General features: G+C 43.9%; 1 protein-coding gene across 1 annotated transcript in view; it reads left to right on the top strand.

Moving 5' to 3' along the window:
• Window positions 1–24,742, top strand: part of STAB2 (stabilin 2) — a 168,632-nt gene that overhangs the window by 100,998 nt on the left and 42,892 nt on the right. Inside the window, exons 39-50 of the mRNA XM_070370245.1 lie at window positions 916–1,011; window positions 6,901–6,946; window positions 8,106–8,182; window positions 11,632–11,757; window positions 12,351–12,424; window positions 13,454–13,525; window positions 15,375–15,494; window positions 17,736–17,783; window positions 18,796–18,879; window positions 19,374–19,520; window positions 20,746–20,886; window positions 23,987–24,046. Of these exons, the coding sequence (XP_070226346.1) occupies window positions 916–1,011; window positions 6,901–6,946; window positions 8,106–8,182; window positions 11,632–11,757; window positions 12,351–12,424; window positions 13,454–13,525; window positions 15,375–15,494; window positions 17,736–17,783; window positions 18,796–18,879; window positions 19,374–19,520; window positions 20,746–20,886; window positions 23,987–24,046 (1,091 nt within the window). The remainder of the gene's footprint in view (window positions 1–915; window positions 1,012–6,900; window positions 6,947–8,105; window positions 8,183–11,631; window positions 11,758–12,350; window positions 12,425–13,453; window positions 13,526–15,374; window positions 15,495–17,735; window positions 17,784–18,795; window positions 18,880–19,373; window positions 19,521–20,745; window positions 20,887–23,986; window positions 24,047–24,742) is intronic.

Here is a 24,742-nt window from a genome sequence, read left to right as displayed (position 1 = left end):
CACATGCTTTATGTTGTTTTTACGAAAATTGTGATCTGTTTTAGCTAAGTCACCTGCAGTCTCTCACCCTGACTTTCTTGTGGCCAGGGGCACACACTTATGAGGAGGCTGACAGGAAAGAAGGGATTTTCTAATCCGTGATGGGAAAACAAAGCATTTTTTCTACCTTCTATTGAGAGTCATGCGTGTGACCTGGCTATCACTGTTTTCTCATCAGCCAGCCCAAGCCAGACAAAATCAATATATAATTGAATCATTATAATTGGGCTGTATAATATGTAATTGGCATTACTGTGCTGGTTTTTTCTGTGTTATATGGGAGAATTATATACTTGCATTTGTGCAGGATTTCCTAACCTAGGATCCGCAGATGATCCTCACAGGGCCCAGCAAACCCCCAAGGCTGAATGCTTTTTTCTGAGAAAGGCATCCTTAGCTTTCTTCCAGTTCCTAAAGACACTCACCACACTGCTGCATAACAAAGGAATCTGCATTTCTGTGTAGTCAATGAAGGCAGTGTCTCACCAGGTTTATAGGATCCTAGCAGACTTCTCTCTGAAACCTACTCCTAGGGAATAAACATGGTTCCATCCCAAGGGATCCCACATAACCTTGGCTCCTCTGATAACCTGAGCCAAGGACGCTCTCACACTGCTTGGGTCACTGCCCCGCAGTGCTACACAGTCCCCAAAGGGTGGTCTTTGTTGAAGCACAACCTGTTTCACCATTTAGCACACTCCTATGCCCCCTGCCCTTCCTGGGAATCCAATCCCTTCCCGCACCCACCCATTAGTGACACTAATTATCTGGAAGTGGACTGGAGAATTCAAATGCAGAAGTGAACCTTTGTAGTAAATCAAGAGTTATTGAACACAGGTCAAAAACCTGACAATGCATGGCTGTGTTTCCACTTAGTGTGTACTTGTGTCCATGGGAGATGCAATCAAGGACCCTTGGGTGATGGTGCCTGCGACTGTGACGTGGGCTGGCGAGGAGTGAAATGTGACAGTGGTAAGAGCCAACCTTCTGGTACTTGTGATCTGTTCTCTATTTTTTCCTCCTAAAACGGAAATGGCATCTTCATTTCTTTCTTTGGCAATAATTCCTACTGGCAGCAAAAATAGTTTGTAAAATAAAAGCATTAAAAAGAAAATAAAAATTATTCATACTCCCAAGGCAGGGAGAAAACTATCATTAGTATTTCATATTGGCCTTCCAGCCTTTTTCTAGGTATAGACATGTGTATGGGCCATGCTCTGCACACAGTTTTGTGAGTCTCTCACTTCACATAATATATATGATCAATATCTTTTCATGTGATAAATACATAGAGAAATATCATTTTTTCTTAATTTCTATATAATATCCGATCATCAGACTGTGTTAGTGGCTCAGTCGTGTCTGACTCTTTGCAACGCCATGGACTGTACCCCACCAGGTTCCTCTGTCCATGGAATCTTCCAGGCAGGAATACTGGAGTGGGTAGCCATTCTGTTTACCATGTTCTTAAAATTAGTTTTCTGCTATCATAAACAATGCTGCAAAGACTATTTCATTCATATATATATATATATATATATATTCATGCATATGTGTGTATATATTCATATATATTTGCATTTATCTTATTAATCCATTTGGTTAGATTCCTTGAGATGGAATTTCTGAGTTAGCAGTTGGTACTTTGGGGGAAAAGTTTGCTACTTATTGCCAAGAGATTATATCAATTTATTTCCCACTCTCAGTAGGGTCTGAGCCAGTCCATTTTCCTGAACCCTCCCCCTTCCTACTGCACTGATGATTCCTTATGTGTCCCTGTGAGAGTGATGAGGAGAGAAAATTTCACACAGAAAGAAGCTTATGGAAAAGCCCAAAGATGTGGGGGAGTTCTGCACATCTACAGAACCACAGGATTGCAGGATGAGAGGAATATAGGGGCAAAGAGGAACGTGGAATGAGAACAGGCTAGAGATGTGGGCAGGAGTCAGGTCATGGAAGCCTAAGGGTGATGGACCTTCTGCTGAAGCTTCCTGTTGGGAAGCCTTTTAAGGGTTTTGAGCAAGTCAGCAGTATGATGTGATTTGTGTTTTAGAAAGGTCATTCTGACACTGGACTGGAGAAATTACCCCTGGAAGCAGGTATCAGAGAGTCCCCCTCTTCTGCGGCGGGAGCTGGAGAGGAGTCACAGGTGCCTGACAGCCCAATGAAAGCTCCAGGGATATGGAGTTATCAGAAAGAGTGTCTTTGCCCAAAACTTCAGGTGATGCTAAAAATCAGGGTAACACAGATTTCATTGAAAAGCTAAAGTTGGAGTGTAAATGGTCTCAAGCCAAGGAGATACCCTAGAACAGATGTAAAATGCTGGTGTTCCAAACAAGGGTTTAGAGGGTCTGGGAGAGGGAAGTAGGGAGCAACGGGGTCACATAAACAGGAAGACAACCTGGGGGAATCCCTGAAATAGAGCAAGACAAAAGTGACAGCCAAGGATAATCAGGAGGTCATCTGTTGTAGCATAAACTACCCTCGTGTGCACAGGAGGACCAACCACGTTTAAAGGACAGGGAACAACCTGGAGGCTGCACAGGTTTTCAGGAGGCAGTTAACAAAAATCTGAACCAAGGTGGTGGCCTGACTGTGGCAGGGAAAACGAAGACACTTAATTGCCAAATGAGTTAAAATCAAGAGCACGAGGTGACTAGAGATACAGAAGAAAGGAAGAGGGAGGGAGGGGTCCACTGTGTAGATGATGGGCCAGTTCTGGAAGAGTCCAGCTTAGGGGCAGGAGGGTGAGATTGAGGAGCGGGAGAACACCCAGGTGGAGATTCCCAGGAGGTATTAGCTCACTCATTCATTCATCAGACACATGGAGCTCCTGCTGGAGGACACGGCAATGAGCAGTGTGTGGTCCCTGCCCCAGCAGCTGGCAGTCTGGGGAAAATGCGGGTTTCCAGACAGTCACTGTAGAGCAGATGTGAGTGTGTGGGTGGAAGTCTCAAGAGTGAGGCCAAGGCTGGAGACATAGGTGTCATTAAGCAGTTGGAGGTGTATTTGTGCCATGAGGGGAAGAAAGCGGGGCCAACGATGAACCACCAGACTCATCTTCTTCCTGCTTTCTCTACTGTGGAGAAAGACCCCAGTCCACCCCCGCCTGCTCACCCAGTCTTGGAGCCACCCTCTCAGCCTCCCCCTGCCCTGTCCCTAATACCATAGGTGAACTATTTCAGCTCCTTCCTCCTGCTGCTCCTCTCACCAGTACCCTTGTGATCCATCTCTTTGCCTTCTGTCACATTTTCCTCCATTCCATTCTTCACGCTGCTGCCACACAGAACCATCTAAAGCATAGATGTCTTGGTCTGTTCAGGCTATAACAAAGTACCATAGACTGAGTGGCTTATAAACAACAGAAAGTTATTTTGTTCTGGAGGCTAGCATTCAGAATCAGGGTGCCAGCATGGCTGGGTTCTGGTGACGGCCCTCTTCTGGGTTGTAGAGGGCTGTCTTCCCACGTGATGGCAGAAGGGGCAAGGGAACTCTCCAGGGTCTCACTTATAAGGACATTAGTTTCATTCATGAAGATTCCACACTCATGACCTAATCACCTAAGTCCCCACCTTCAAGTACAAACATATTACAGATTACATTTCAAAGTATGAACTGGGGACAGGGGGCATAAACATCTTGACTAGTATTATTTCCCACCCACACCCCAGGACTTAGTGACCTGCTGTGATTCTCCATTGCTTCCAGGAGGAGAAATTTCATTGCCTATAGGAAAAACACCTTAGGAGGGTGTTCAGTTCAGTCACTCAGTCATGTCCGACTCTTTGCAACCCCATGGACTGCAGCACCCCAGACCTCCCTGTCCATCACCAACTCCCAGAGTTTATTCAAACTCATGTCCATTGAGTCAGTGATGTCATCCAACCATCTCATCCTTTGTTGTCCCCTTCTCCTCCCACCTTCCATCTTTCCCAGCATCAGGGTCTTTTCCAATGAGTCAGTTCCTTGGATCAGGTGGCCAAAGTATTGGAGTTTCAGCTTCAGCATCAGTACTTCCAATGGATATTCAGGGCTGATTTCCTTTAGGATGGACTGGTTGGATCTCCTTGCAGTCCAAGGGACTCTTAACAGTCTTCTTCAACACCACAGTTCAAAAGCATCAATTCTTCGGCTCTCAGCTTTCTTTATAGTCCAACTCTCATATCCATACATGACTACTGGAAAAACCATAGCTTTGACTAGATGGAACTTTGTCAGCAAAGTAATATCTCTGCTTTTTAATATGCTGTCTAGGTTGATCATAACTTTTCTTCCAAGGAGCAAGCATCTTAATTTCATGGCTGCAGTCACCATCTGCAGTGATTTTGGAGCCCCCCAAAATATAAAGTCTCTCACTGTTTCTACTGTTTCCCCATCTATTTGTCATGAAGTGATGGGACCAGATGCCATGATCTTAGTTTTCTGAATGTTGAGTTTTAAGCCAACTTTTTCACTCTCCTCTTTCACTTTCATCAAGAGGTTCTTTAGTTCTTCTTCACTTTCTGCCATAAGGGTGGTATCATCTGCATATCTGAGGTGATTGATATTTCTCCCAGGAATCTTGATTCCAGCTTGTGCTTCATCCAGCCCAGCATTTCTCATGATGTACTCTGTGTATAAGTTAACTAAGCAGGGTGACAGTATACAGCCTTGATGTACTCCTTTCCCAATTTGGAACCAGTCTGTTGTTCCATGTCCAGTTCTAACTGTTGCTTCTTGACCTGCATACAGATTTCTCAGGAGACAGGTCAGGTGGCCTGGTATTCCCATCTCTTGAAGAATTTTCCAGTTTGTTGTGATCCACACAGTCAAAGGCTTTGGTGTAGTCAATAAAACAGAAGTAGATGTTTTTCTGGAACTCTCTTGCTTTTTCAGTGATCCAGCGGATGTCGGCAATTTGATCTCTGGTTCCTCTGCTTTTTCTAAATCCAGCTTGAACATCTGGAAGTTCATGGTTCACATACTGTTGGAGCCTGGCTTGGAGAATTTTGCATCACTTTACTAGCGTGTGAGATGAGTGCAATTGTGCGGTAGTTTGAGCATTCTTTGGCATTGCCTTTCTTTGGGATTGGAATGAAAACTGACCTTTTCCAGTCCTATAGCCACTGCTGAGTCTTCCAAATTTGCTGACATATTCAATGTAGCACTTTCACAACATCATCTTTTTAGGATTTGAAATAGCTTAAGTGGAATTCCATCACCTCCACTAGCTTTGTTCTTAGTGATGCTTCCTAAAGCCCACTTGACTTTGCATTCCAGGATGTCTGGCTCTAGGTGAGTGATCACACCATCATGGTTATCTGGGTCATAAAGATCTTTTTTGTATAGGTCTTCTGTATATTCTTACCACTTCTTCTTAATATCTTCTGTTTCTGTTAGGAGGGTGTAGTACAAAGCTATTTGCCAGTTGGCACTTGCCCAGTTTTCCAGCCTGATCTCCAGTGCACAGTCTGTACAAGGAGCACAATCTGTACAAGGAGCTTCAGCCTAGTAATGGAAATAAATGTTCAGTCATATTCAAAAAATTGCAATATAAGAGTGCAGAGTAAAGCACCTCTCCACCAGACTAGATTATCCTTTGTTCGCATGCAAACTCCCCACTCCCGAGTCATGTCAGACATCGTTAATTGGTTAATTGATCATTGCACTCTTCCCTCTGAGGTCAGATAGGGGCGCCACATCCTTCTCAAAAGAGCACACCACGTGGTCTCTATCAGTTAACTGAATCAAAGGTCTAGAGCAGATTCCAGAGAGGGGGCCCTAAAAGGTGGCTGGGATTTCAGAAACAGAACAGAGAGAAAGAGATTTCCGGACTCAGGGACTAGCGCACGTAAAGGCACAGAATGGCACTGCATCCACCTAGCTCATCGGAGTCTGTAAATGTTCCCTCTCACAGAAGCACAACCACTCTCACAGCCAGGCCTCTGTTTCAGGACCTTCTATATAACTTGGCCAGGCCTAACAGGATTTCTTTCCCAAAAGCTCTTAGCCTGAGCGACCAGCCCAGTGGGTACTTTTCCATCATCTCTAACAATTTCTTGCCTGATCCTCCCCTGCCAGGAAGTATGTTAGCTGGGCATCCAAGAATAAGAACGTAATATTGTTCCAGGAAACTTAGGAATTCATTCAGCAAATAGGTAGTGAGTACCTGCTGCATGCCAGGCTCTGGGCTATTTTTGTACATGCAAAACAACAACAACTTAATTATAATTAGGTATTTGCTTATTTGGGCTTCCCTGGTGGCTCAGCAGTAAAGAATACACTTGCCAGTGGTGATGGGGGTTGTGGGTTTGATCCCTGGATTGGGAAGATCCCCTAGAGAAGGAAATGGCAACCCACCCCAGTATTCTTGCCTGAGAAATCCCATAGATTGAGGAGCCTGGGGAGCTACAGTCCATGGGGTCACAAAAGAGTAGGACATATCTTAGTGACCAAACAAGAAATTTGCTTGTTTATATCACTCTGTAGCAAAATGATGAAAAAAAAGAATAAGGAACATAGAAAGTATAAACATTGGGTTGGCCAAAAAATTCATTTGGGCCCTTCCTAAGCTCTTACAAAAACCCACATGAACTTTGTGGCCAACCCAATAAAATAGGAAGTTAAACCCCGGGGAGCAGTGTGCAGCCTCACCACCTAGCACACAGGAGACACTCCATCGGTGTATTTGACCTTCAGATTTGTCTCTGAGCTTCCTAGAAACCAAGGTAAAAGAGAACTTACATGGTCACATAGTTCCCATGATGTGTACCAGTTAACCTGTGAGGAACTGAATCATTTCCTATCACCAAGTACTAAAAGAATATTCTTGAGTGAGATTTATTTTAAAAAGTCTGACAGCATTTGGTTCTCTTTTTGCAGCGATCACAAAAGACAACTGCAACGGGACCTGCCACACCAGTGCCAAGTAGGTGCCCTCTGGCCACCTTTGGGAGTGATGCAAAGGGGATTTTTCCTAATAGTATGTGTCCACCAGACCCCATCTTTAGGGAAGAAGCTTCCTGAGACCATTTCTGAGGATTTATGATCAGATCAGGTCAGATCAGTCACTCAGTTGTGTCCGACTCTTTGCGACCCCATGAATCGCAGCACGCCAGGCCTCCCTGTCCATCACCAACTCCCGGAGTCCACTGAGACTCACGTCCATCAAGTCAGTGATGCCATCCAGCCATCTCATCCTCTGTCGTCCCCTTCTCCTCCTGCCCCCAATCCCTCCCAGCATCAGAGTCTTTTCCAATGAGTCAACTCTTCGCATGAGGTGGCCAAAGTACTGGAGTTTCAGCTTTAGCATCATTCCTTCCAAAGAAATCCCAGGGCTGATTTAAGTAAAAACTAAAAATGAGGCCACCGTCAGTTTGCCAGATCCAGCCTTTTGAACAAGCTGCCCCCTGAGCTACCTGACACGTTGGCAGAGTGCCAGTTGTTACCCCCCTTCAAGCCACAGGGACCCTTTCACAGAAGCAGAGGGAGCCTGATGGGCCTCAATTTCATCAAACCTTACTTGCAATTCACAGCCAAGCCTTCTGTCTTCATAAGTGAACTTCATATTCATAACACTCAGAGGAGCTAATGGGTTAATTCATTAAGAATCCAGAAGCTGGAGTTAGACTTGAATCAGCCTCTGTTGTTTCCATTGATTGTATAACCTTGATCCACTTATTTAAGGCCTCTAAGCCTTGGTCTCCTCATCTGTAAAATGGGAAGAATGATAGACCTACCGGTTAGGGCTACTGGATATTGTGTAGGTTACGTCAAATAGTGTGTGAAGTATAGGTTTGAGCACATAGGATGCTCTCTGAAGATGGGCAGCTGCCCGCCGTATCCTTGGACCAATGCCTCGATGTACACACTCTGTTGTTTGCCTGACAAGTGACTGCAGTTTTAGCTGCCCATGGCAGGGCTGTGCTAGGGATCAACTCTCCTCCCAGGCCTTAGGGAGGACCTCTGAGTGCCTCATGGGGCAGGAGCTGGGATCCTAGGGGGAAGGGTATTGTGAGTCCCATCCAGGCAGGAGGCGGGATGTTGTGCATTTTTCTGTAAACACCACTTGCCCTTTCTCTTGGCAGCTGTCTTCTCAATCTGGATGGCACAGCCTTGTGCAAATGTGCAGCAGGGTTCCAGGGGAATGGGACCGTCTGCACAGGTAAGTAAGGAATTTGCTAGGTGGAGGGTAACCCAAGCTATTGAGAGATCTGTGTTTCTGCAGACTAACTGGGCAGCTGCAGGACTTCCCTGGTGGTCCTGTGGTTAAGACTTCATGCTGCCAATGCAAGGGGTGTGGATTCGATCCCTAGTCAGGGAACTAAGATCCCACTTGCCATGTGATGAGGCCAAAAATAAATAAATGGACAGCTGCTAATGAGCAGTGATGGGGAACTGGATGTGGTAGGGTGGCTGACCTCATTCAGGGACAGGACACCTACTATTCACGGATTAGATGTGTTGGTTTTGGAACGTCCGGGGCCACTGCCCTGGTTCTCTTCTCTAAGTCTTGGCCACAATTGGAATCACCTGGAGAGCTTTAACAATCATGGATTTGGCTGACCAAGGGTGTGGCATGGGCATGGGGACTCTGAAATGGGACACAAAGAGGCTTGAGCCCTGGTTCTTTTTCCCACTCCCCACATGGCCTTGGGTGGTCTCTAAACTACCCTTAAAGTAAACATAAAACTATGTCCCTTGCAGAGCAATTTGGGATGAAATGACCTCTCCACGTACAACAACAGAATGAGACAGCTGTCAAAAACAGCCCCGATGTTAGACTCCTTGGGTTCAAATCCATGTTCTTATACTTTGTGTTACCTGGGGACAGTTGCTTGACTGCTCTTTGCATCATTTTGTCATCTGTAAGTTGTAGGTCATAAGAGAATCTTGCTCAGTGGATTGTTGGATGGCAGCATGACTTAATTAATACCTGTGAACATTCCTGGCACAGAGCACTCAATAAATATGAGCTAACGCTCTTATGGTGACCAATACATATTCAGTGCTAGAAAAAAATGGAAACAGCATCATTTTCTCTTGACACTGTGTCCACGAGGGCTTCAGTCCAGACTGTGGTGGAGCTAGACAATGATTGCACCAGTTTGCTTTCTTTTTTTTATTAATTAATTAAATTTGGGCTTGCGTTAGCTTTTTCTGGTTGTGGTGAGTGGGAGGCTACTCTCTAGCTGTGGTGCACAGGTTTCTTATTATGGTGGCTTCTCTTGTTGCAGAGCACAGGCTCTAGCACATGCGGGCTTCAGTACTTGTGGCACACGGGCTTAGTTGCCCTGCAGCACATGGAATCTTCCCAGAGCAGGGATTGGACCCATGGCCCTTGCTTTATAAAGCAGGTGGACGCTTAACCACTGGATCACCAGGGAAGTCCTCACCAATTTGCATTCTAGACCATCTGACCCTGGGGATTGTCTCAGGTGTTCCCTGAAGTAGGATGTGTTCAACATACCAGTGAAAACAATGGAAAGACAAGTAACTGTGATTTCTCTTGCCCCCCGTTTTGCGGGGAGATAGCAAAACGGCAGCTGTTATAAACAGTCCTGTCGTCAGACTCCTTGGGTTTAAGTCTATATTCTTACAGTGTATGTTACCTGGGGACAGCTGCTTGACTTCTCTTTGCATCATTTTGTCATCTGTAAGTTAATATAATGCTCAATATTTCTATAAAACTTTCATATACATTATCCAAACCTGTGCATAAGCTTGTATGGGTGTACCCCAAAATTCATACTAATTAAGTCATTTGTCTAAAGTCACATGGTGAATGAAGGGCAAGCCAGGACTCATACACACACCTTGGGACTCCAGATCTTAGATCCACTTGGAATTGACTTTTGTATACATGCCTGCGTACTCAGTCTCTTCAGTCTGTCCGACTCTTTGCAACTCTATGGACTGTAGCCCGCCAGGCTCCTCAGTCCATGGGATTCTCCAGACAAGAATACTGGAGTAGGTTGTCATGCCCTCCTCCAGGAATCGTCCCCACCCGGGGATCGAACCCATGTCTCCTGCTTTACAGGTGGATTCTTTACCACTGAGCCATCAGAGAAGCTCTTTTGTATATATAGTGAGGTCCAAATTCATTCTTTCGCATATGGATATCTAATTGTCTCAGTATCAGTTTTCGAAAAGATCATTCTTCCTGTTATGGAAATAACATATTGGCACCTTTGCGGCAAATCAGTTGACCACAGATGTTTGAGTTTATTTCTGGACTCTTAATTCCATATGGATCCTTCTGCCAGTTCCACTCTGTCTTTATTACTGAAGCTTTGTAGTAAGTTTTGAAATTAGGGAGTGTGAGTCCTCCAACTCTGCTCTTTTTTTTAAAGATTGTTTTGACTGTTCTGGGCCCTTTGAATTGATATACAAGTTTTAGAATAATCTTGTCAGTTTTTGCAAAGAAATCAACTGGGATTTTGACAGATTGTGTTTAATCTGTAGATCAGATATAGGGAGTAATGCCACCTTAACAATATTAATTCTCTCCATCAATGAACATGGAACATCTTTCTATTATTTAGGTCATCTTTTATTTCTTTCCACAATGTTTGCAGATTTCAGAGTGTTTTACAATTTGTTAATGGAGTCCATCTTTTGATGCTATTGTAAGTGGACTTGTTTTCTTAATTTCATTTTCAGTTTGCTCATTGCTATGGTCTAGAAGTACAATTGATTTTTGACTGTTGATCCTGTGGCCTACAACATTGTTGAATTCAATGATTCACTCTAATTCTTTTTAGTGGATTCTTCAGGATTTTCCATAGCACATCATGTTATCTGCAAATAGAAATGCCTTTACATATTTTCTAATCTGAATGCCTTTTATTTCTTTCTTGCCTAATTGCCCTGACCAGAACCTTCATTCAACACAGTGTTGAACAGAAGTGGTAAAAGCAGACCTACTTGCCTTATTCCTAATCATGGAGAAAGCATTTGGTCTGCCATCATTAAGCACAATCTTAGGTGTGGGTTTTTCATAAGTGAAAAATGTCCTCTATCAGGTTAAGGAAGTTGCCTTCTATTCCTAGTCTATTCAGTGTTTTTATCATTAACGATATTGAATTTGGACAAAAGGCTTCGCTCCTTATACTAGGATGATTGTGTTTTTGTCTTTCATTCTGTTGCTGTGCTCTATTACATTAATTGACTTGGGGGTTGTTAAACAATCTTGTATTCCTATATTAGTACCTCTTTCTTATAGTATGTAATCACGTTTATATATTTCTAAATTTGACCTGCAAGTATTTTCTTGAGGATATTGAATCTATATTCATGAAGGATATTAGTCTATAGTTGTTTTGTGATAGCTTTTCCTGGTTTTGGTATCAGAGTAATACTGGTCTCATAGAATGAGTTGAGAGTCTTCCCTCCTCTTTCAGTTTTTAGGAGAGCATGTGAAATTTTGGTATTTATTAAATGTTTGGTAGAATTCACCAGTGACATCTAGTGCTTTGCATTCTTTTGAATTATCTATATTTAATCCAATGCCTGCCGTTTTGAAGTAACTTCTATTTCTCAATCACTCAAGTAAAAACACATCAATTTTCCCCCTCCTCCTCTACTGCTCTTTGTCATCTTTCTCTTCTATAGCAATCAATGCCTGTGAGATCAGCAATGGAGGTTGCTCTGCCAAGGCTGTCTGTAAAAGAACCACCCCAGGAAGCCGGGTGTGTGTGTGCAAGGCAGGCTATACTGGCGATGGCATCGTGTGCATAGGTAGGTACCACCTCTCACCTGCAATTTCCAACTGCCTTTAGTTTTGACCCCTCAGTCAAGGTGCTGTCTGATCCTTCCACTTGTTTTCCATTTACTTGTTTTCCCTTGGCTGCTTATAAGCAATTGGATAGGAAATGCTTTCACACCAAGCAAACATCCTGCTTCCCATCAAAATGTCCTCCTAAATTGAGCATCTACTGATGATTCTTCTCTGAGCAAATTACACTGTGATGGTTATAAATGTGTTTTTTTTTTTTTTTTTTAATTCCTACGTCTCTTCATTCATAACATGCTGAATTAGACTCCAAAATTCTATTATTTCAAGTTCTTGGCTGCAAACACTCATATTCATTCAATAGAGGGACAGAGTCAAGCCTGCAGATACGCCTCTGCTGGCACAGTCCCGTCCCAGAGGAGTCAGTTTTGAGAAACCACAGCCAGCACCCTCCCTGTTGGGTTCTTTCAGCCACAGAGTTGCCAAGAAAACCGACTCATGCTTTGACACCTGCTCTGCTTGGTTGGATCCATCGAGATGCCTTTACTTAAAAATAAGGCTCAATTCTCATGCCAGGTGTGGGATTTTTGTTTTAAAGAGATCAACCCCTGCTTGGAGAACCATGGTGGCTGCCACAGGCATGCAGAGTGCACACAGACGGGACCCAACCAGGTGAGCTCTGCCTCTCTGGGGGGTTACATTTTCCTAGGAGCCAATTCCTGCAGATACAGACCCAGGACTGAGGGAGAGGGGCTGAGAACAGACCTCTAGGGAGCAACAGGATGAAATAAATACATTAGAGGGAATTCTGAAACAATTCCCCTAGAGATGGTTGTTTTGAAAAGAGGAGGAAGGTAGGAGGAGCAGGGAACAAAGGGTTCATGGGAAAAAGGCCTTTCCTAAAGTGGGGCTTCCCTGGTAGCTCAGCTGGTAAAAAATCCACCTGCAATGCAGGAGACCCCGGTTCAATTCCTGGGTCAGGAAGATCCCCTGGAGAAGGGTTAGACTACCCACTCCAGTATTCTTGGGCTTCCTGGTAGCTCAGATGGTAAAGAATCTGCCTGCAATGTGGGAGACCTGAGTTCAGTCCCTGGGTTGGGAAGATCCCCTGAAGGAGGGCTTGGCAACCCACTCCAGTATTCTTGCCTAGAGAATCCCCATGGACAGAGGAGCCTGATGGGCTATAGTCCATGGGGTCACAAAGAGTCGGACACGACTGAGCGACTAACACAGCACAGCGCAGTGGGAAGAAGTGGGCATGTGCAAACACCACATGGCTCCAGAAACATGAAGGTCTCCAGCCACGCTCTCCTTTCTTTCAGCTTTCTGATGCCCAGAATCTTACCATTTTTCTTGGGCTTGAGCCTCTGAAATACATGTACAACAGCAGAAGATAACGGTTTTAAGCCCTCTCTTGGTCACATACTCCCCAGCGCTGTGGCCAAGGCATTGCCTTCCTAGGGAGAGGTTAGGTGGGGTGGGAGCATGTGAGGACTCCACATAAAGGAGGGGAGGGGTTGAGGGGCGAAAAGACTGGGTAGGGAAGCTGGAGGCTCAGGAACCCGGACTCTGCCTCCCTCGGTCCCTGTCAAACTGTGAGCAAGCGGGAAACTGTGCATCAGAAACTGGACAGATGATGATGGAGTGAGAGCCAGCAGGACCTGACTGTGAAATGCCCCGTTCTGCCTTCTTCCTGGACAGGCCGTCTGTAACTGTTTGCCGAAGTACACTGGAGATGGGAAAGTCTGCACCCTCATCAACGTCTGCTTGACCGTGAGTACCGCCCCCTCCCTGCATCTAGGGTGTGGTGTTGAGGTGGCCTCCATCAGAGCTGCTTCTGGGCCATTTCTTCCTCATGTCCCAGTTGCAGAGTTGGAGACACTGCAGTCTCTGCCTCCGTCTTCATGTGACCTCACCTCTGTGTCTGGATCTCCTCTTCCAGTGAGGACACTAGCAGACTTAAGACCCCCTGATTAATCTAAGACATCGCATCTCCGAGATCCTTCATTGCATCTGCAAAGACTGTTTTTCTAAATAAGGTCCCATTCACAGAGATCAGGGCTTAGGATGTAGACATAGCTTTGGGGAGGACATAATTCAACCCACCCCAGAGCAGGAGGAGAAGGGGTCTCTGGCCCTGGTCACAGAACAAGCACATGGCAGAGTCAGAACTTGAACCCCTGTCTGTCTGACTCACAGGTCACACCCTTGGCCACTTCTCGTGCTTGTTCCTCCACGAGGCTCTGATCCCCAGCAGAGGCCCAGTTCATACACCTTCCCTCCTCATCCATATCTCTGCCCACCTGAGAGTCTCCTGCAAGCATGAAAACAGCACAGATACTCCATAATTAAAGCCCTTTCTCTCCAGACGAGGTCCCTACTGTCCCCCATGATGGTCTGTCTATTTTACACCAACTACCTTCTGGCTGGTGACTATTACTTTGCTATGATGGATTAGAGTTTAGCCTTTAGCTGAGAAGTGTCAAACAAGATTGATGCCTTCCTAGTTAACTGCCGGGTGCTGATAAACTTCCCATTTGGCAACTCTGGACTGATCTCTTCAGGGCTGGAGATCTGCTGGGATGGACTTGCCATCTTGAGATATGGGCACACCTCAGAGACATTGTGGCTTCGGTTCCACCACCAAAATACAGTGGCTATTACAATAAAGCAAGTCACAAGAATTTTTGGTGTCCCAATACATAAAAAGTTATATTTATACTATATTGAGATCTGTTAAGTATGCAATAACATTATGTCTAAAAAAATACAATGTATGTAAGCCAACCATACTTCAATTTTAAAAAGAAGACAGTAAGAGTTAAATAAATAAATAATGTATTGGGTTGCCCAGAAAGTTCATTAGGATTCACTTGTGACATCTTATGGAAAAGCCCAAACGAACTTTTTGGCAAACCCAATACATACCTTAATTAAAAAAATACTTCATTACTAAACATTGCTAACCATCATCCAACAACACAAAGTCATCACAAACTTCCAATCTGTAAAAATCACAGTACCTGCAAAGTTCAGTAAAATGAGGTATGCCTGTGTAAGGCTGGGTGAGTAGGATGACTCTTACAACTTTAGGGAGATGGAACACAAATTCAGGAAAAGAGCAAATAATGCAAACCAGTCAGTTCAGTTCAGTCACTCAGTTGTGTTCAACTCTTTGCGACTCCATGGACTGCAGCACGCCAGGCTTCCCTGTCCATCACCAACTCCCAGAGCTTACTCAGACTCATGTCTGTCGAGTTGGTGATGCCATCCAACCGTCTCATCCTCTGTTGTCCCCTTCTCCTGCCTTCAATCTTTCCCAGCATCAGGGTCTCTTTTCCAATGAGTCAGTTCTTCGCATCAGGTGGCCAAACTATTAGAGCTTCAGCATCAGTCCTCCCAATGAATATTCAGGACTGATTTCCCTTAGGATTGATTGGTTTGATCTCCTTGCTGTCCAAGGGACTCTCAAGAGTCTTCTCCAATACCACAGTTCAAAAGAAACCAGTCAGAGAGTAAGACAAAAAGTGAATGTCAATACAGAATTGCTTTGTGAGCATTGGCAGGGCTGGCAAGCTAACTGGTCTGATTCCTATCCCCAACTCCTTGGAAATTTTACCAGAATAATGGCGGCTGTAGTGAATTTGCTATCTGCAACCACACTGGACAAGACGAAAGGACTTGTACTTGCAAACCAGACTACGTTGGGGATGGGTTTACCTGCCGTGGCAACATCCATCAGGTAACGCAAGGCATGTTTCTGTAAAGTGAACTCTACTTTCCTCCTTGTGTGAAGAATCTAAGGCACTGAGAAGGGTGCAAGAGTTTTGTTCCATATAAAACTAAAATGTGAGGGAGGTCCCTGGAGGGACCTGGAGGTCTAGTGGTTAAGACTTTGCACTTCCATCAAAGGGTTTGATCCCTGGTCTGGGAACTAAGATCACACATGCCACACAGTTCAGTTCAGTCATTCAGTCATGTCTGACTCTTTGCAACCCCATGGGCTGCAGCACGCCAGGCCTTCCTGTCCATCACCAACTCCTGGAGTTTATTCAAACTTGTCCATTGAGTCAGTGATGCCATCCAACCATCTCATCCTCTGTCTCCTCCTGCCTTCAATCTTTCCCAGCATCAGGGTCTTTCCCAATGAGTCAGTTCTTTGCATCAGGTGGCCAAAGTATTGGAGTTTGAGCATCAGTCCTTCCAATGAATATTCAGGACTGATTTCCTTTAGAATGGACTGGCTGGATCTCCTTGCAGTCCAAGGGACTCTCAACAGTCTTCTTCAACACCACAGTTCAAAAGCATCAATTCTTCAGTGCTCAGCTTTCCTTATAGTCCAACTCTCATATCCATACATGACTACTGGAAAAACCATAGCTTTGACTAGGCGGACCTTTGTTGGCAAAAGTAATGTCTCTGCTTTTTAATACGCTGTATAGATTGATCATAACTTTTCTTCCAAGGAGCAAGCGTTTTTTAATTTCATGGCTGCAATCACCATCTGCAGTGATTTTGGAGCCCAAAAAATAAAGTCTGTCACTGTTTTCATTGTTTCCCCATCTATTTGCCATGAAGTAATGTGACCAGATGCCATGATCTTAGTTTTCTGAATGTTGAGCTTGAAGCCAACTTTTTCACTCTCCTCTTTCACTTTCATCAAGAGGTTTTTAGTTCCTCTCCACTTTCTGCCATAAGAGTGGTGTCATCTGCGTATCTGAGGTTATTGATATTTCTCCCGGCAATCTTGATTCCAACTTGTTCTTCATCCAGCCCACCATTTCTCATGATGTACTCTGCATAAAAGTTAAATAAGCAGGGTGACAATATATAGGCTTGATGTACTCCTTTCCCAGTTTGGAACCAGTCTGTTGTTCCATGTCCAGTTCTACATGTTCCATGTCCAGTTCTACATGTTCCATGTCCACACAGCATGGCCAAAATGTAAAACAAACAAACAAAACTATAAAACATGGAAATTTTATCTTCCCATGAGAATTCACTTGATCTGGCATGCAGTGATTCAGATTAACAGTTCTCAAGTCAGAAAATGCCTGGGTATGAATTCAGCTCAGCCAGTTATTATGGTAATGTGACTTTAGGCAGATTATATCATCTCTTTGTGATATATCTGTTTTCTAGCCTTTAAAAGAAAATAATGGTAGCATTCCAAGCAAGTTGTTATACGATTTCAATGAGACAACGTGTGTAGCAGGCACAGAGTACATAGTAACTCAAAGACATGGCCATGATGTAGGCTGTTGTTGGTGTGTGTGTGCGTGTGAACACACCTGAACGTCTGTACTTGGTAGAGAGATGCTTGGATGTGATACCTGTAGATTTCTACCTATTATAAAGTGAACATCCTATTATTTGGTTTAAAGAGGGACCAGAGCATTCTGGCTGATTGAAATATTCTTGTTAGTAGAGAAAATAAATCTTCCATAAACCTATGAAAGATTTTTTAAATACTTGAACTTGCAAAAATGCTCTTAAAGCTCAGGTACTTTTATAAATGGCTGAACCTTTCCAAGGTAAATCAGATGGTGACTCCAGGAAGCTTTTAGAGCTCACGGTATATCCGCATCATCATTCTGAACATCAGTCGTGAGCCTACAGATGAGACTTGTTTAAGAAGCCTGCCATGGCAGTGTATTCATGCGTGCTCAGTCACTCAGTTATGTCAGACTCTTTGCGACCCCATGGACCGTAACCCATAAGCAGGCTCCTCTGTTCATGGGATTTCCCAGGCAAGAATACTGAAGTAGGTTGTCATTTCCTACTCCAAGGTATCTTCCCAACCCAGGGATCGAACTCACATCTCCTGTATTGGCAGGCAAAGTCTTTACCACTGAGCCACCTGTTAAGCTCTAAAAAGATAGTAGATTCTCTCAATCTTGGAGAAATTGCCCTGTGATAACCCTATATTGTTCTTGTGTTTAATTCAGAGCCATTAAGTGGACCTTTTTGTCTTTGTTTCCAGGAGCTTCCCAAGAATCCAAAAACATCTCAGTTTTACTTCCAGTTGCTGGTAAGAATGCATATGTATGTCTAACTAGAAGAATTGGGTCTCAAACCCCTGATATGGGTTAAAGATATGAGTTAAATCTGTAACCTCTGGAGTAGGTAAAGATAGAAGACAGTCCTGGAACCTACATTTCTGCAGTACTGTCTGTGTTGGTCATCTGTGAACTTCTCAGGCCCCAGGTGGGCAGCATACAAGTGGAGTAATGGTTGCCCTTGCCCGTTGCACATGTGAGAATGTATTTTATGAAAAAACTGCCATCCAACCCGTTTAGACAAGAAGCATTACTGGGGCAATCAGCTAACTCTTTGGGTGAAAATATTAAGTTAAATCTTACATCAGAATACAGTCCAGAGATACTGAAGAAAAAGAATAAAAATCTAGAAGAGTAAAATCTAATTACTTTACAATATTGTATTGGTTTCACTAGCCTCCAATTAAAATAAATCAAATTATTTTTTTAAAAATCTAGATTAAAATCTAGAAGAAAATATAAGTAACCATAGGTCCTTAACCTTGGCAAGAACATAGAACAGTTGAGTAAATTGTCCTATTACTTAACATTTGCATTCTTATCTCAACCATAGAAAACATTTAGTGTGTGAAAGAGACACACTGGCAAAAAGTTATCTGGAAATAACAGAGATCTTTCTAGGTGGTGGGATTATGGGTAGTTATTTTCTTTTTTATACTATATTTTCAAATCTTTCATACCAGTCAACATATGTCATTCTACAACCAGATAAAAATAAACATTATTTCCATGCCTAAGGAAGTGGGTGATTCTGAATCTAAGGCTAAATGAAACACGAGTCTCCCCTTTTGGTTTTTCTCTCCCCTCTGCCATCATGTACTCTCTCTCCATTATTTGTCTGAGCCCCTGCCTTTACTTACGTTATGTATTGGGTTGGCCAAAAAGTTCATTTGGGTTTTCCCATACGACGGTACAAAAAAGTTTGAACGAACTTTTTGGCCAACCCAATACATGGCATGTGGCCCCCACCTGCCTTCCCCACAGGAACATTCTGTGCGAGACCTGGTTGGCCCTGGCCCCTTCACCATCCTGGCACCTTTATCTGCAGCCTTTGATGAGGAACCCCAGGTAAGCACGAAGCTAGAGGCAGGTAGGTAGAAGAGCTTTGGGACTGGAACACAGTCTTTGGGCATCACCCTGGAACCAACACGAAAGACATTTCTAAACAGGAGATTTAGAATCAGCTGGAGGTGACCACCAATGAAAGGGGTTGCCTGTCAGTGTGGGAAGCCCCATCATTTAAGTGGATTTGGGGTCACCACTAGCATAGACTTCTAGAGGACATCCCTAAGTAGGGTAGGAGGTTGGGAAAGACCAACCATTCTTAAATAATTTAAACCCTGATAGACACCCCTCAAAAAAAAAAAAAAGGGAATGCTAGATTAATGGGATATAAATAGGTTCTTTTCTTGCAGAATTTATCAGAGCCTTTACTATCTAACATTCACTTGGACTCTTCATGCTGGATTATCCATTAATATGTAATAATGTAGCAAGCATTTATTGAATGTTTCCAACCAGAGGGCTGCTAGCTCTGGCTGGAACCCTCGGATCTATTGCAGATTAAGGACTGGGACAAAGGGGGCCTGATGCCCCAGATTCTTCGGTATCACGTGATCGCCTGCCACCAGCTTCTTCTGGAAAACCTGAAATTGACCCCAAATGCTACTTCTCTCCAAGGGGAGTCACTTGTCATCTCCGTGTCTCAGGTAGGAGAAGCCACTTCAGGAAGGTGCTCATTTTCCTTGGGCCCTCTCTCTTTCCTCTTCCTTAGAGCAGTAAGAGTAATAATAATAATAACAACTAACACACGCGGGAATGACTGCTCTATCCCGGCTACTATCCTAAGTGTCTGATGTGTGTGTGCTAAGTCACTTCAGTCATGTCCAACTCTTTGAGACACATGGACTGTAACCTGCCAAACTCCTGTCCATGCGATTTTCCAGGCAACAATACTGGAGTGGGTTGCCATGCCCTCCTCCAGGGGATCTTCCCACCCAAGAATCAAACCTGTGTCTCCTATGACTCCTGCATTGCAGGCAGATTCTTTATCCCTGAGCCACCAGGGATATGTACTAACTGATTTAATCCCCATAATGTAGATATTATTATTTTCCTCAATTTAAAAATTAGGAAACTGAACTCAGGTTAAGTAGCTTTTCCAAGATCACACAGCAAGTAAATATTAATATTAATATTAGAGCTGGAATTGAAACTCAGAGGCAAGGCAGCTTCAGGTGGTCAAGAGAACTGCTTTCAGCAATAGCTGGGGAGGGATGAAAGCTTTTGTTCAAAGCCTTGACCAAGCTGATGCCTTCCCTCACCTCAAAAAGAAACACATGGTGACTGTGGAATTCATGACAAAGGAGGAAAGTGTCTGGTGGGGTCAGAAGGGGGGTTGCTAGAGAAGACATATGAAAGAGAAGGCAATTTTGATCAGCTTATTATTTCATATTGGAGAATCGCAGTGAAATAACTGTTCTGGTTAATTGTTCAATCGCTGAGTTGTGTCTGACTCTTTGCAACCCCATGGACTGCAGCATGCCAGGCTTCCCTGTCCTTCACTGTCTCCCAGAGTTTGCTCAGACTCATGTCCATTGAGTTGGTGATGCCATCCAACCATCTCATCCCCTGTCGCCCACTTCTCTTCCTGCCCTCCATCTTTCCCAGCATCAGGGTCTTTTCCAATGAGTTGGCTCTTCACATCAGGTAGCCAAAGTATTGGAGATTATTTGCTATTAACTTCTCCAGGTGAAAATTATATTCTTGACATATGCTTAAGTAATTTGGATCTTCAGATTTTGCTCACAGCTCTACTTGAACATTCACTTTCATGATGATTTAATATGTTCACAGAATATTTTGGAAGAAGTGATTTTGTGTCTATTTCTCTATGTGCTCATTTCCTCTTTTTTCTTTTTTGGTTGATTTCAGGACATGGTATTGATAAATAATAAAGCCAGGATCATATCCAGTGATATCATCTGTACAAATGGAATCATCCACGTCATAGACAAACTGCTGTCTCCCCAAAACTTGCTTATCACCCCTAAAGATGCCTCTGGAATGATTCTGGTGGGTGAACTCATTGTCAGACTCTTAGCATGGAGTGACTCACAAGATGTAATTTATTATCTCAATTCTGCTTTTGAGGCATTGTTCAAGACAGTTAAATTTTGCTGCTTCAATCTCAAGTTACTATTAAAAACCTCACTGGGGCTTCCCTGGCAGTTTAGTGGTTAAGACTCTGCACGGGAGATGCTGGTTTCGATCCCTAGTCAGAAATAAGATCCCACAAGCCACATGTCATGCTACCCCCAAAAAAACAAAACCTCATTAATACTGTTCTTGCGTGCACGCTAAGTCGCTTCAGTCATATCCGACTCTTTGTGACGCTATGGACTGTAGCCCGCCAGGCTCCTCTGTCCATGGGATTCTCCAGGCAAGAATTCTGGAGTGGGTTGCCATGCCCTCCTCCAGGGGATCTTCTCATACCAGGAATCGAGTCTGAGTCTCTTATGTCTCCTGCATTGTCAGGCAGGTTCTTTACCAGTAGAGTCACCTGAGAAGCCCATAAGAAATACTATTCCTAGTAAGAAGTAAATAGGTGAAAGTAAATAGTTGAATGGATTTTGTAAATTATTCTTTAGTTTCCACAAGGGCAGGTTGTGCATAGATTTGGAAGATGGAGAAATTACATAGATGGATGATAACGATGATGAGAGAAATGATAGATGATCCACAGGTAGGTAGGCACGTAGGTAGATAGACAGATAGACGGACAGATACCATTAAAACTAAACCAGGAGTAAAACATCTTCTCAATGGACAGAAAAGACACTTTCAACTTTTTTGTTACTTATTAGTGTTGGGTTCTTCATTGCAGACAGCTGAATCCACTGTATCTCATTTAAATAAAAAGAAGTTTCTAAAGATGTTAAGTATATCACCAAATCTCTTGGAAAGCAATAGAGCCTGATTCAGACACTACACACTTCAGTTCAGTTCAGTTCAGTTGCTCAGTCATGTCCGACTCTTTGCGACCCCATGAATTGCAGCACGCCAGGCCTCCCTGTCCATCACCAACTCCCGAGTTCACCCAGACTCACGTCCATCAAGTCAGTGATGCCATCTAGCCATCTCATCCTCTGTCGTCCCTTCTCCTCCTGCCCCCAATCCCTCCCAGCATCAGAGTCTTTTCCAATGAGTCAACTCTTCGCATGAGGTGGCCAAAGTACTGGAGTTTCAGCTTTAGCATCATTCCTTCCAAAGAAATCCCAGGGCTGATCTCCTTCAGAATGGACTGGTTGGATCTCCTTGCAGTCCAAGGAACTCTCAAGAGTCTTCTCCAACACCACAGTTCCAAAGCATCAATTCTTCGGTGCTCAGCCTTCTTCACAGTCCAACTCTCACATCCATACATGACCACAGGAAAAACCATAGCCTTGACTAGACGAACCTTTGTTGGCAAAGTTATGTCTCTTCTTTTGAATATTCTATCTAGGTTAGTCATAACTTTCCTTCCAAGGAGTAAGCGTCTTTTAATTTCATGGCTGCAGTCACCATCTGCATTTGCACCATCTGCAAAATCACTATCTGTGATTTTGGAGCCCAAAAAATAAAGTCTGACGCTGTTTCCACTGTTCCCCCATCTATTTCCCATGAAGTGATGGGACCGGATGCCATGATCTTCGTTTTCTGAATGTTGAGCTTTAAGCCAACTTTTTCACTTTCCACTTTCACTTTCATCAAGAGGCTTTTTAGTTCCTCTTTACTTTCTGCCATAAGGGTGGTGTCATCTGCATATCTGAGGTTATTGATATTTCTCCCGGCAATCTTGGTTCCAGCTTGTGCTTCTTCCAGCCCAGTATTTCTCATGATGTACTCTGCATAGAAGTTAAATAAGCAGGGTGACAATATACAGCTTTGACATACTCCTTTTCCTATTTGGAACCAGTCTGTTGTTCCATGTCCATTTCTAACTGTTGCTTCTTGACCTGCATACAAATTTCTCAAGAGGCAGATCAGGTGGTATTCCCATCTCTTTCAGAATTTTCCACAGTTTATTGTGATCCTCACAGTCAAAGGCTTTGGCATAGTCAATAAAGCAGAAATAGATGTTTTTCTGGAACTCTCTTGCTTTTTCCATGATCCAGCAGATGTTGGCAATTTGATCTCTGGTTCCTCTGCCTTTTCTAAAACCAGCTTGAACATCAGGAAGTTCACGGTTCACATATTGCTGAAGCCTGGCTTGGAGAATTTTGAGCATTACTTTACTAGCATGTGAGATGAGTACCACTGTGCGGTAGTTTGAGCATTCTTTGGCACTGCCTTTCTTTGGGATTGGAATGAAAACTGACCTTTTCCAGTCCTATGGCCACTGCTGAGTTTTCCAGATTTGCTGGCATATTGAGTGCAGCACTTTCACAGCATCATCTTTCAGGATTTGAAATAGCTCAAGTGGAATTCTATCACCTCCACTAGCTTTGTTCGTAGTGATGCTTCCTAAGGCCCACTTGACTTCACATTCCAGGATGTCTGGCTGTAGGTCAGTGATCACACCCTCGTGATTATCTGGGTCATGAAGATCTTCTTTGTACAGTTCTTCTGTGTATTCTTGCCATCTCTTCTAAATATCTTCTGCTTCTGTTAGGTCCATACCATTTCTGTCCTTTATCGAGCCTATCTTTGCATGAAATATTCCCTTAGACACTACACAGCTGGGGACAAAGCAGCCGGGGACACTTGTGAAGGGAGGACACCTGACTTTCCCAGAGGGCTGTCCAGAACCAGCTCTGCCTGTGCCCTCTGTCTCCAGCCCCATCTCTAGGAAGCAAGAGTCTGCACACCAGATGCCTCCAGCCCTGTGACCATCAGAAGATCTAATATCCCTGCTAGCAGCCACCACCTCCTCGTGTCGTGTCTTTCTACCTATAAGTTTTGTACAAGCACTTCTGCTTGGGGGATGCCATATCACATGTGGGACTCTAGCTGCGGGCAGTCTGAGAAAATGCAGTGCTTAGCCATCCAGCCCCTGTGTTACGGAAAGGCAGGCGTACAACCTACAGAGTCTCCTATGTTATCTTCCCCTCATTTTATTCAGTTGAGCTTTTGTTAAAGTGCTTTGTGAACTGTACAAATAAAAGTTTCATTCCCATTCTTACTATCTTTGCAGCAAAATCTTACGACAGTGGCCATGAACCACGGCTACGGCAAATTTAGCAACTTGATTCAGGTAAAAGCCTAGGAGAAAAGTTGCCTCGGGGGATGTAAGCTACCTAAAGAGGTTTGGTTTGTGGAGAGTTTTTTGTTTGTTATGTAGTTTTTGTTTGCGGCACTAGCCAGCTGCTGTGCGGTTTTAAGGAAGTCTAGTGTTCTGGAGAACAAAGTCATACTCTGCACTCCATCCCCCAAATGTTTCCTAGCTGAGTTAGAAGTTGAAGTATTTGAGGCTAGAGTGAGGGAAAGGAATTAGGATGTGCCCATTCCTAAAACAGGGGCTTCATGTCTGGAATCATCACCCCCTTCACTGAGATGGGGAAAGCTGAAAGGCAAAGATGGGAAATCTCTGCCCGTTAGGCAGAAATTACATTTCAAACCACATTTTTCTGACTTCAGAGACAAGTCCCACGAATTGTGTAGAGAAACTTCTTGTTCAAAGATTTCAGAGAATAATCAGGAAGGAGCAGGTTCTTCCACGACCTCCTCCAGCACCTACCCCAGCAGTCTCAGGAGGTCTCTAAGAACCCTGGGGTCCCCATAGCACAGACTGCAAACCTCTGTGCAGACCAGCAATTTCCAAAGGAGTCTGGGGCTCGGACTGTCTGGGGAGTTGTTTAGAAAAGGAGATTGGAAGTTGCTCATAATAAGACTCTCCAGTGATGTTACAGACCAGTATCTTTGCCCACCCACCCACTCCCTAAACCTTCTA

This window comes from Bos mutus, chromosome 5 (assembly GCF_027580195.1).
Source record: "Bos mutus isolate GX-2022 chromosome 5, NWIPB_WYAK_1.1, whole genome shotgun sequence".
NCBI lineage: Eukaryota > Metazoa > Chordata > Mammalia > Artiodactyla > Bovidae > Bos > Bos mutus.
This window is presented reverse-complemented; position numbering and strand designations above follow the sequence as displayed.